Source organism: Vespa mandarinia, chromosome 2 (genome assembly GCF_050613455.1).
Source record: "Vespa mandarinia isolate Hongniang chromosome 2, ASM5061345v1, whole genome shotgun sequence".
In the NCBI taxonomy this organism is placed as follows: Eukaryota; Metazoa; Arthropoda; class Insecta; order Hymenoptera; family Vespidae; genus Vespa; species Vespa mandarinia.
The window spans coordinates 10,667,121-10,680,450 of NC_140811.1; the positions used below are offsets into that span (position 1 = coordinate 10,667,121).

The 13,330-nt window shown below is 29.2% G+C and overlaps 1 protein-coding gene across 1 annotated transcript; it reads right to left on the reverse strand.

Annotated features, from left to right (window-relative positions):
* Positions 1-9,234: 9,234 nt before the first annotated feature.
* LOC118445017 (chymotrypsin inhibitor-like) lies at positions 9,235-11,868 on the reverse strand. Its single transcript, XM_035873901.2, has 3 exons — positions 11,752-11,868; positions 11,500-11,606; positions 9,235-11,022 (listed from the first exon to the last, which is right to left on the reverse strand). Exons 1-3 carry the CDS (start codon positions 11,804-11,806, stop codon positions 10,939-10,941), a joined length of 246 nt encoding a protein of 81 aa, XP_035729794.1. The 5' UTR covers positions 11,807-11,868; the 3' UTR covers positions 9,235-10,938.
* Positions 11,869-13,330: the final 1,462 nt, after the last annotated feature.

The following is a 13,330-nucleotide window of genomic DNA, read 5'->3' on the forward strand; positions in this document are numbered from 1 at the left end:
CAAAAAATACAAATGGTATAATATATACAGAGATCATTTTATTCTTAAAGCTTGCAGAATCTCATTCGAAATTGCTCGACGTAATGAATCAATCATCACATAATACACTCTTCATTTACATATCAACCTCCCTTTATGATATTCAAATTAAATGAAAAGAGGATCCTCAGTCATGAGGATATCCACCCATGAAGATTTTTTCAAATTTTTTGATGAGAAATGACATGTTCTCGTGCATACGTATTCGAATTTATTAATATTCAAAGTCAATAATGCGATCATGAAAGTAATCACACACATAATTCGCGAGCAATCCATTCGTAACCTCGATATATTCAAATGAGCTATCAAAACACCCTAAACGAAAGCGATCAGCGTATCCTATAAATGCATTTCTTGTAATCACGCACCAGCGTTACTAGATTGTTAAAAAGACAAAACTTAGTCTAAATTGCCTTCGCGCTAACCATAGCTCAGATATATACTAAATTGGGAGTTCTAAATGGTGAAAAATGAAACATCATACTTTATTTATCAAAGAAACGCATCTTTCGACTCCCAAGCAATCGGACATTATTTTAATGTTATTATGACTTTTTGCTTATGACTATAATTCGATTGTGAAACGGTGAACACACGTATCATTGTCAGCATCAATAAACGATAATACAACCGCAATCATAATTTGTAGCAGATAAAATCGCGCAAACGAAAACTCTCGTCAACATCTTGATATCCCAGTCAATGAATCATATATTTATAATAAAATAATACAGCATTATATGCAGGTCTGTCTTGAGTTCTTGAAAATTGCTGATTGTTTCATTTTGCCAAAATTGTAACAAATATTATCTTTTCGGCTCGCAAACCGTGAGAAGTTCAAGATTCCTCTGAGAATTCAACTGGCAGATCCGCTGTCTTATAAACAAACTTTAATAGACGTTATTATTGGCACCTCTTTATACCACAAACTGATTCTCTTGAACAAAATATCTTTCTATACTTTGAAATTCTATTGCCGTTTTAAAAATCAAGCTCAAGTGGTAATTAGGAAAATATGTGACTTCTACTTTCTCTTTTCTGAAAGGGTTCTCTTATCGGAAAAGAGCGCATGCGAAAAGAATTTTAAAGAAAACACAACACGCGAAACAAGTAAGTACATCATCCGATTCTCGTTTAAGGACGATGAAACGTACATGGAACTATTCAATTGTTTTCGTTTTTTAGAAAGAATCCTCCGTAAAAATTTGAACTTAAAGGCGCAGTATACGATATTCATGCGAGAATACGGAAATCCGGAGTTCGTGAATACAATGGCAGGAATCATGCTACATCAACTTAGTTGAGTGGGGCCTATCGATAGCTCCTGAGATTTACTCGTCTTAGAAAATTTATTGAAATCATCTCCCGGTTTTAAATAGACTGTGCATACCTCAAAAAATGATGCTTACTATTTACACCTTCTTACAATTTTTTGGATTTTGCGATGCAAGCAAGCGCACTTACAAGTGCGTGTCTTTATTTACGATTTATAATGGTGATTAATATCTTCTTTCTTAAGTACGAATAGTACTGATTAAATAATACAAACATAAGATATTATCGATAGAATATTATTGAAATATTATCAAAGATAGGAATTGTACGTCACAGAACTATTCACGAAACTATATAACGCAAGGCACGCAAAGCTTTATCAGACGTAATAATCGCTAAGCCAGACTTAACGATTTGTTTAGGTTGGATTGGCAATTCAACCACACCTACTTACAACTTTCGTAGTTAACTAACGTAGTTATCGTGGCAATCCAGGCATAATAGTGACTCATCAATAGCAACACGTTGAATCACGGAATAATATATCTGTGTTAATTTTCTACTGATCGTTACTGACTGATATCGTTTATAACGTATTATGGTATAATGTATCGACATGAACGAACAATTCACGGCATGGATCAAGGTTGAAGATATTTCTGAAAATTGCCCTTTTGCTGCGTTCCCCTGACAATTACCGAAAAATCGACCATCATAAATAGATTCTTATCCATCATGAAATTGGAGTAGGTCGCGGCTTGTATGAAACATCAAAAATTAGCATGACAAATCTAAATTAAGCTTTCTAAAAATTTTCTAAAAATTAGAAAATACGATATACACTCAGAATTGTCCAAGAGGAGACATTTGCTTACCTGATAACTTGTAAAAATTATCATAATTCGTCAAAAATTTATATACTATAAATTAATTTTCTTTAATGTCCTCGTCAATGTTTTTTAAATTGATTTAATTATTTTTCGTAACTAACTTATTAATTTGATTATTATCATTATATAATAATAGCATAATAATACTACTAACCAAAGACCCAAAGATCAAAATCAAAGACCCACTATTTAATATGCATTCATTTGAATAGCTTGATACACGTCAACGGTAGAATATCGCGATCCAATTTGACATAAATCAAAACTATCGAGATATCAAGCGAGTAACTGCGAGATTAGTCTTATCTCGCAATCATTTTGTAACATTATTATTCAGTACGCACACCTTAACGTTTTTCATATGATGTTACAGACCATTCTGACACAATTAAGAGAATGCTATTTATCGATCAATGAAAAAGATAAGAGAAAGACGTATTGGAAATGTAAAGATCGTAATATACAAATGCATCACGTGTCGCCGTGCGAAACAGTCTAAACCAAATTCGATCATAGGAGATTTTTCGTTAGATCAAGTCACTAGTATATCGAATATCATATGTTAAGAAATCTCCAACAAATATTTTTTCTTCTTTATTTTGAATAGAACCATCTAAAGGAGGCGATATGTTGACGCACACGTGCGTCTCTTGGCAGTTCATAGAACTTTTTCTAAAAGGCTATATATCACTATACGAAATATTTGGCCTTGAGAACTCTTTGAACATTCACTAAGAATAGGCAGTAACATAAAAAATACATTATTACTATTATCCAAATCTTAAGCGTTTTTAGTTAAGTTCATAGTCTTCGGGAATGTGCTAAACAATAACGACGAAAGGTGGGCTCGTAGAACCATGCATTTGTTTAAATCTATTCAAAAACCTATTTCTCACTTATGAAGTAGCACGATCACTTCGCTCAAAAGACTGCATGTGCTATTGTTTAAACATTCCAAATGAATTATCCAAACATACCTACAATCAATAAACGATCACTCCTTTCTTTTCTATATATGTAATTTACATGAAAACTTTTTCCTTTTCTTCTCTTTTCCCACATTCTACAATTGTTTTCCCGAATAATTCGTCAAAAGCATTTCAAATATTTGATCAAAGACATTTGGTTAAAATTATTCGGTCACAAACATTCAATTACAAAACATATAATACTAAATATATCTGTTAGGATTCAATCCTGCAGCACCTAACGTGAAACACTTCTAAATCACGTGATATCATAACGTATTACGAGTGACACATCATCGCGAACACTTGACGAAATTCAAATACATTTGTTAGTATGTGCAAAATTAATAAAGAAACGAAAAAAATACGAATTTCTCGAATCGACAAAAAGCGATTAGAAAAAGTATAAGTACACTAATAATTACAAAAATCACTTGATATTACACTCCTATGATTGTCGCTCTTATAACACTTTGTATTCTTAAAATTTTATTCTTTTCATAGATTTTATATGACTATTACAAATAAAATATATTATTTTATTGTATGATTTCTTTTTTCTACAACGATTCATTTTTAAGACATCATATAAGTATTGTATAATAAAAAATATTTTAGATGCGAAATTGGGCATTTTGCCGACAATTAATAATAACTCATATAAGAACAGAAATACAGTTTTATCGATTGAAAGTATACAATTTATTTTGTTTTATACTGACAAATGTGTTTTGTTCTTAGTACATGGGGTTTTTGCTCTTAGTACATATCAGTTTACAATATAGTTTCATAATTTCGAATTTCTTTATTCTACTTATAAACAGCTGTTTCGCATAAATTACCAAAACCGAATTTCACTAAATCGAATAGTAATGATTCTTACTCCAACAATGACTGCTACTCCAAAATCGAACAAATTCAATTAAAATAAGAATTACATAGTATTTTCTCCTTCAAAACATCAATTACCTATTCAAGTGTATCCGTCTAATGAATAATGCAATAATTGTTCATCAAATTGCGAAGAAGCATGCAAAAAACCAAATCCACATTCTTGTATTTAGGTAAGTATGTAACATTCTTAAAATCATTCGATTAATACGTTGATTGGTATGTTAATTTCTATCTTATTTTAATTAATCTATTCTGTTTCACAAGTGATTACGAAATACAAATGTAAGTGACTTCTTAAAAATAAATTAGATAAATGTATTGTACCTTAAAATTGTTGAAACAATTTTCGAAAATGTCTTCGAACATTCACTACAATCTGTTTATTTAGCTGTAGATAATGTCATTTGTTTAAGTAATAAATTGTTTTAAACATAAATCGTAACAATCATCTGCCTCTAATGACCTATTCTCAAATTTATTATGCTTATAAAACTACATTATCTTTACAAAAAAATATTCCCTCTCTTGATTTTCTAATTTTTTAATATTTTTATTATTAGATCGGTGCGTATGAAATGTCGGATTTTCTTTAAATGTAAACGTTTGTCTCCTTGTTCTTGTTATGTTTTTGTTTTTGACATAACCTGGTTTATAGTCGTACTGTCCATTGTCAGAGTCACATTTTAGCAAAGAAAATTTTCTCAAAAGTGTTTCCTTTTGTTATTTGCTTTGAATTTTGCACCGATATGAATTCAACCGATATTCGTATAATTTTCTTATATGAGTATAAACTTGGTAATAATGATGCAAAAGCTGCACGCAATATAAACCAAGCGTTTGGGGAGAATACTGTGAACGATCGAAAAGTGCAGCGTTGGTTTGAAAAATTTCGGTCTGGTGATTTTTCCCTGCAAAATGAACCGCATGGAAGACCCGAAACGTCTGTGGAAAATGATGCTCTGAAAGCATTGGTGGAAACGAATCCAACTGTTTCTTCAACGGAACTTGCTGCCAGAATGGAAGTTGACCATACAACAATATTGCAACATCTTTCTGAAATTGGCGTGGTGAAAAAATGGATAAGTGGATACCGCACAAACTAACCGAAATAAGCTGGATCGCTTGAACGTATGCTCATCATTGCTAACCTGATTTAATCGAGATCCATTTTTCGATCGGATCATTACTTGTGATGAAAAATGGGTTCTTTACAACGATAGGAAAATGTGTGCTCGGTGGCTTGATAGGGGCTCGTGCTTGTGCTCATAATCCACGGCCATCACTTCATCCACGGAAAATTTTAATCACAGTTTGGTGGAATGTGACTGGAGTAATACACTACTCATTCCTTGGAACTGGAATGACAATTACAGCTGAAAAGTATTGCCAGTACATTGAAGAAATGCATAAAAAATTGAAAATTATACGTCCATCACTTGTTAATTGGCATGGCCCAATATTTCTCCACGACAACGCTCGGCCGCATATATCGTACAGAACAATTGTGAAATTAAATGAATTAAAATATGAAATTTTGCAGCACCCACCTTATTTACCGGATCTTTCGCCAACCGACTTTCATTTATTTAAACATTTAGAACTGTTTTTACGGGCTAAACAGTACGAAAATGAAGGCAGTCTGAAAAATGCCATATCAGAGTTCATTGATTCTAAAGATCAGAATTTCTTCAAGACAGGCATCTATGCATTAAAATCGCGTTGAGAAAAGTGTATTGAAGTAAATGGAGGATATTTTGATTAAATAAACAGCTTTTGGAAAAAGATATGCAGTTTAATATATTCACTTAAGAATCCGACATTTCATCCGCGCCAACCTAATAGATAAGATATGAGATTTGCAAAAATTATAAAAAATTTAAAAAAACAAACATGATAAGTTTTTATCTATATATATAAATAATATATTATATACATATAAATAAAATTATTAGATTATTAAATATTTTTATCTATCTATCTATCTATCTATCTATCTATCTATCTATTTATCTATATATATATATATATATATATATATATATATATATATATATATATATAGATAAAAATTATTTGCGAATATAAAGGCTAGCATATAAGTAACGTTCTAATTAATCTCACTTTTAAATTTTGAGTACTTCTAAATTCCCATGCCTCATGTTACAACGATTCTTTTTGTCCTAGCTCTTTACATTGCAAGTAAGTTCTATAATATATATATGAATGATAAACATTGATAATTACACAATAATCCTTATAATACAGCTGTCGTCTGCATACCTATTAGCGGACCAAATGCGATTTTTTTCAGCTGTGCGAGTGTTTGGCTTTAAATTTGTAAAAATTATCATAATCTACCAAAATTTTGTGCTACTGTAAGTCAATTTTCCTGAATATATCTTCGTCGACATTTTTTAAATTGATTTAATTATTTTTCGTAACTAACTTATTAATTTGATTATTTTCATTTTAGGCCTGTGTAAAACGGTGTAGATGCATAAACGGACATATATTCAACAACAAAAGAGAATATATCTTACCTAGTGAATGTTAATCTCTCGTGATGGTAAAAAATATATACGTAAAGTTCTGTAAAAATTTCTAATTTAACCGGATCAGGAAACTCGCATATATGCTTCAATGATAAAATATGATAATATTATAATATAAATAAATAATAATATTAACATAAATATTATTTCATGAGTTGTTTCTTTCTTCTACCTGACGTTAACTTTAAGATTTGTTACAATATTTATACTTTATCGACTAATCCAATTTGTCTTATTTGTCTAATATATATATATATATATATATATATATATATATATATATATATATCGGAACGAAAAAAAAGATAGAGAAAGCTGCTTTTGAAGAAGAACTTGAAATAATGAGAAAGAAAGAGAGAAAGTGGAAAAGTAGGGTAGGAGGGAGAAGAAGAAGAAAGAGAAGAAGGGAAAGAAACAACTTCTTTACTTTTAAAAAGTCATCGTCGTAGATGAAGTGGACGGCCATTCATCGTCGAACTGCTGCGAGAACTCCTCCAATCTTCTTTCTTCGCGACTTTCTTACTCACCAGCACTATATATATTACATATATATTATATATTATATATTATATATATATAATCAATATATATATATATTATATATTATATATTATATATATATACTCTATATATATATTATATATATTATACATTTTATATATATATATATATATATATATATATATATATATAATCAATAATTAGTATTGCACATTGTAACAATGCATTTTTTATTTTCAATGATCTTTAATTCATATTTCTCTTGTATAATTTACTATCTTATATTATAATGTATTTACTAAAGATTATTTTCTAATTTTTTAATTTCTTTATATAAGGCAAAGATAAGGGAATATGAACATAAGTCTACTACTCCTAATCTTTGTCTAGATAATCCAATTTCATTATATGTTCTTTTCTTTCTTTTCGATCATTACTGACAAGACTGTTTGATTTAGAAGAAAAAACTATTTAAAGTTTCTGTCAAAGATACCTGCGAAACGAGGTCCGCCCTTGAGAATTCAATGAGAGAGGAAAAAGGACGACACATATATCCTTATAGGGTAATTAATTTCAAGTTAGACCATGTAACCAAGGTTAGCATCAGCTGGTGACTATTTCAGAGTGAGCGAAATATCCTTAAGATGAAACTCAATTAGTGGTCATGAGATAAATGAAATTGAATAAATTTTATATAAATAATATAGTAATTCAAATACAGAAAATGAAGAGCTAATTTTTGCTGAATATTCTCTGCATTTTAGAACAATAAGATCAGCTATCCATCGAAAGGAGGTCAGGGACACCTGTGTGAAGAACTAAGAATGAATAAAACAAAGCAAATTCCAAAAATCAAGATTCCAGGTGTTAAACTGCTTTCCCGAAAGATTATGGTTTCTTTCAGTATCGCTAATTCCTCATAGGTTTTTAAACCATAATTTTTCCATAATTTTTTTAGAGCTCTGTACGAGCCACTTTGAGTAAATAATTGATCCAGTAATTAGTTAAAGAATAGTGCATAAATGATCTAATCAAAAGTACTCATCAGAACCAAACGTGAAGGATAAAATCCAATTAAAAAAATAAAAGGAGAATTATAGAAACTTTTAGAGGAGAGAGTAATGTTACGAAATTTAGCATCATTTGATACATTAATTGAAGAAACAAAGGAAGCAGCATTTAGAAATAGAAAAGCATAATATCTATATTTGTAGTATTTGAAAAGAAAAACAGAGTCTCTGACGAATATCGGATGACCTTAGATATGTGACCATTAACCTCAAAATAAATCGTTAGTTTTATTAAAATCTTTAAGTTCTGATTATGCGATTGAATATCTGCTTACATGAGCGCGTTGCTCGCAACAATATATTGAATAATAGGAAAGAATGTATTTTACTAAGTAATTGTCAATGTCTTATAATTGTGAAAAACGTATACAAAAAAGGGTTTTATAGAAATATCTGATCCACCCAGATTGAAGGATTTGCAAATTTGTTTTAATATATATTTATAGTATATTTCTTGACTCGTTTCTATCTCATATCTAATATTTTATATTATATAGCAATAAACTATGAATTATGAAAGAACTATAAACGAATTATTCTCAAGTAACGGAAAATAACGTTTTTAAATAATCTATATCAAATACTTACTATTTTAGTTCAAATACTTTGTTATTACATCTAGATGCAAATCTATTTTTATTTTGTATTTCTCAATAAAGGATACATATCAGTATGTTTGTGTATTCTGTCATGTTTCGCTACATAAAGGAAACTGTGTTGAACGATATCATTTACTATTATATTATTAGTTAAAAAATATTGTATATATAGGAGACATTATAAATATAAATTAATAATTTTTTCGTTTGTAATATTAAAACATGTTATTATGCGATGATACTAATAAATTCAAACTGCTGATAGTATGATGAATATAATTTAAATAATTTCATTAAATTCCGACAACTTTAAACGTTATTGACAACGAATTTTAGTGATGTAAAGTGTACTGTGATGTAAAGTGAAATTATTTAAATTATCTTATGGCAAGAGGAATATATGATAAAAATTAAACGATCTTATATATCCATCATTCGAAGAATTTTATTTATATTTAATAATTCAATGAAAATATAAAAATCTCGTTCGATGCAAAATTAAACTTTTCGGCACGTCGTAACAGATCATTTGCACGTTTCGATTTTTTAAACGCATCATTAATTTTTCCGAATCGGCATCAACACTATATGTCCCGATAAAAAACCAATTCGGCGAAATAATCGGACAGTCAAAACACCCACAACGTGTGAACGATCCATAAAATCAATAATAACGCTTATTACGATTGTCACGTATTTAAACAAAAAAATGATTAAAGCCAAAGATAAAAAAGAAATCGAAAAAGTGATGTTTTTTCATGTAAATCCCGCATTGTAATGCAAACATTTTGAAACGAAGAATCATAACAATTTGTATAATCATATTTTTGATTTTTAACTCAACATTAGATAAAAAATACATAACACATTCTTGGAAATATTTTCTGGGTTATTTGTCCAACTGATTTTATTTTTCTACGTAACGTCATTTTACCAAGGAACTCGCTCGTCGTATTAACAATCCGATGTTAAAGTGCATGGCCTAAACATCGTATCGCTAATTAGTTGGTGAACCCACTATATAAAGTAGAGCGTAGCGACATGAGATAACAAAATTATCTCGTGTTGACTTTGTGGAACTTTGGATTATAAAGACGTTTCTTCTTTGATGCTTGCTTCTTCGTAGATGAGAAAGATAAAGTTGATAAATAAAGCGGATTAATCTTCCTCAATATCAAATAACCATTCGATTTATAATAATAATTTCTTTTTTACAAAAGTATGCGAAAGATTGTCGGATATCGATTAAAATTATCGATATTAAAAAGACAAACGACATATTTGAAAAAATCATATTTTTTGTTTGAACAGTTACATGATAAAAACTATAGGTAATTATAATAGGTAATCAAAAATATTACATAAGTAATACAAAATATTAAAATAACAGGTAAATCTTATAATTTTTAAATGTTTCTAAAATAAAAATTTCAAATATTATAAATTAATATTTTTCCGTTTGCAAATCTTAGTAATTGTAAAAATATAGTAAAAATATATACTTATATATGCTTCTTCTCAAAATTTCTTTAATTTTCTTGAAATTTCAAATCAAGTACGTCTCATAATGTACGCAGCAAGCAAGCAAAAACTACTCAATAAATCAAAAATCTTCCAATTTAAATGTTCTGTAAACAAGAATAACGGAGATAAATATGACGGATTCTACGAGTTTCACTACATCTATTTGCTTCATTACTATCACCATAAATCTATTACTAGATAGTCAATTAATTATCTATTTGTAAAATCGCAAAATTTATGTTATGACTAATCGAGATAAAATAATGTATATTTATTATGTATACCTGATCACACCTGAAGATACATTTGCGACACATTTTTAGATAAAGAAACGATTCGTATTCTATATATAAAACTAGAATTAATTCAATTATATGATTCATTAATGTGAATCAAGCACGTATTTATAATAAAAGAGAATATGTTTTATATTTAAGATATTTTCTTTTATTAAATAAAAATGGCTTAATCTAGACTTCCGTGAATGATGTAATATACAATAAACTTTGTAATTTATTTAGAGGATATCACTAAAAAATAAATATAGAGATTCCTCATTAAATCTTTAAAAAGATATCTTCACATCTTTTTTAAAGTTATAATAAAATTTTTCTATTTCAGTTCTAATTACAATCTTTGGTCAAAACACAATTTCCGTCATTATTTTCAACGAATCCTTCTTTGCATCGGCATCCGACAGTACATTTCTGTGGAAAAAAGAATAGAAATAAAAAATTAGCTTCGAAGAAAGTCGAAGACAAATTAGAATCTTATACGGAATGAATCAACAGCAATGAAACATAAAGTTTCTTCTTCAAATTTTTCCTATAAATTTGAAGATACAAAAAAAGTTGATCTAACAATAATTATTTAGTAGAAGATAAATACGAGAAGAATAAGTAAGACCCAAAACTGTAATACACAGATGAACTTATTTTATTGTCACCTGCATAAATATATTGCAAAGGAATACTGATCTTAATAATTTCAAAAAAAGGAACGACAGTGACCTTGATAATTTTAAAAATAATGGCTTTAAAAGAAAAGATATTATTTTTAGAATACCTGCATTGTTGAATCTTCAAATTCAAAAGAGATGAAAGGATACATTCGTATTCTGTTTCTCGTATCTCGTTCTTTACACAACGTGTTTAAAATAAACGAGAAAGAAAAGCAACACTCACCAAAACGCAGACATCTGGAGAAGGATTTTTGCAGCTTGGCTGGCAGACGGATCCGCAGGTGTCAAATATTTGGTTAGGACCGCACGCGGATCCCTGGGGAAAAGCGGCTAAACAGAACAACAGAAGTGACAGGTCGTTTCGCGAGTCCTCTCGTTAAAATATACATACAACAGTATATCTTTGGACACGCTTCGTCTCTATTTTTCACTCAATTATATTAAAAACACTGACTAAACCAATAGAAAAACTTACAAGTGCAGTAGATTATAGCGATAAAAAGAGCCAAAATGATCAGTTTCTGCGACATTTTGAAAATCGAACGGAGCGTCTTCTTTTTTCACTTATCACTGAATCGTTAGCGATATTTTCTGATACTGATAACGCTCGAACGGGCTGCTTATATAGTAATAATTCATCGGCATATCGCAATTCCCTCTTTTTTTACTATAATTTTCTATCATTAACACTAAAACTACCAACAGATCTTATCTACCTATTTCTACCAAACCGGTCATTTTGACCGGTCTGATATTTAATTGGCAAAATATAAAAATTCAAAGAAAAGTTTTAAAGAAAATAAAATATATTTTATTCTAATATTGCAAGTACATGATATATACATCTATTTACATGAAAGGTAGTACTATTATTTGTTTTTTATTTAGGTTTAGTTATTATTTGGATCATCATCATTATCTATACTGAATCTTGGAAAGCATATTTATTTTTCTTTTTTTCATTGGAAAGCATTTTTTCCGAAATCCCTCTTTTACGTCGATTGTCTCAAATAATATGTAAAAAAAATTACTAAATGCATAACAATCACTTAAATCGTAACATCAGTTTTTTTTTTATTATTACTGAATATAAATAATATCTAATAATAAATATATAAAATAACTGATAAGAATATGATAGATAAATTAAAAATATATAAGTTTCATTTTATTTCATGCATATTATAAATATTTTAAAAAAGCCAATCAGATTAATGTAATGTTAATAACGAAGCATATTCTCAAAATAATACAGATACGAGAATTAATAGTAGAACTGAAGAAAATAATTGTCTCTATTATATGGAATAGCCTGTGGATAACCAACGTGTCACGTTCGAACCCTTTTGAAATCCCGTTCGATTAAGGCATCGAAGCCAAAACCGGATTAAACGCATGGCCAAACATCTTTATTAATTAAGGATACGGTTAATAACTCGGCGGAATCATACCCTCGTTATGACGACGATCCCCATTCGCAAAAGAGGGACTTCAAAAAACGGAACCCTATTTTAAAGCGATTTGTCACCGACAGAATTTAACAGGACATTAAAAGACTCGCCGTACATGAGCCCATCAAAAATAAATTTAATACGATTAGCGATGATAATTAGTAATCTAAGGAAAATAACTAATGAGATCAACTAAATAATCATAACAAAGACTTTATCAATAATAATGAATTTTTCGATAATAATAAATAGACGATTATTACAACATACAATATTTTACAAGATGAATAGATTAAAAAAATCGACTGAATAAGAATAAATTATCTTGTAAATGTTATTATATGGATATTAAATTTCTATTTTTCCTTATTCTCAATAAATCCTTCTTTCAAAGGAAGCAACCTATCACTCCTACCCTCTTTCCAAGTTGGAATAATTTTTACATAAATAAGGTACTTTCGAATGATTCGTTCTTGTTTCTGAGATTGCAGAAACGTTGAACCGCATAAAAGAATATCGCATAAAAGAATGAGAAAAAGAAAAAGAAAAGGCTCGAGCTTTTATATTCGATTCGAAGAAAATAACTTGAGGGAAGGTAGAATA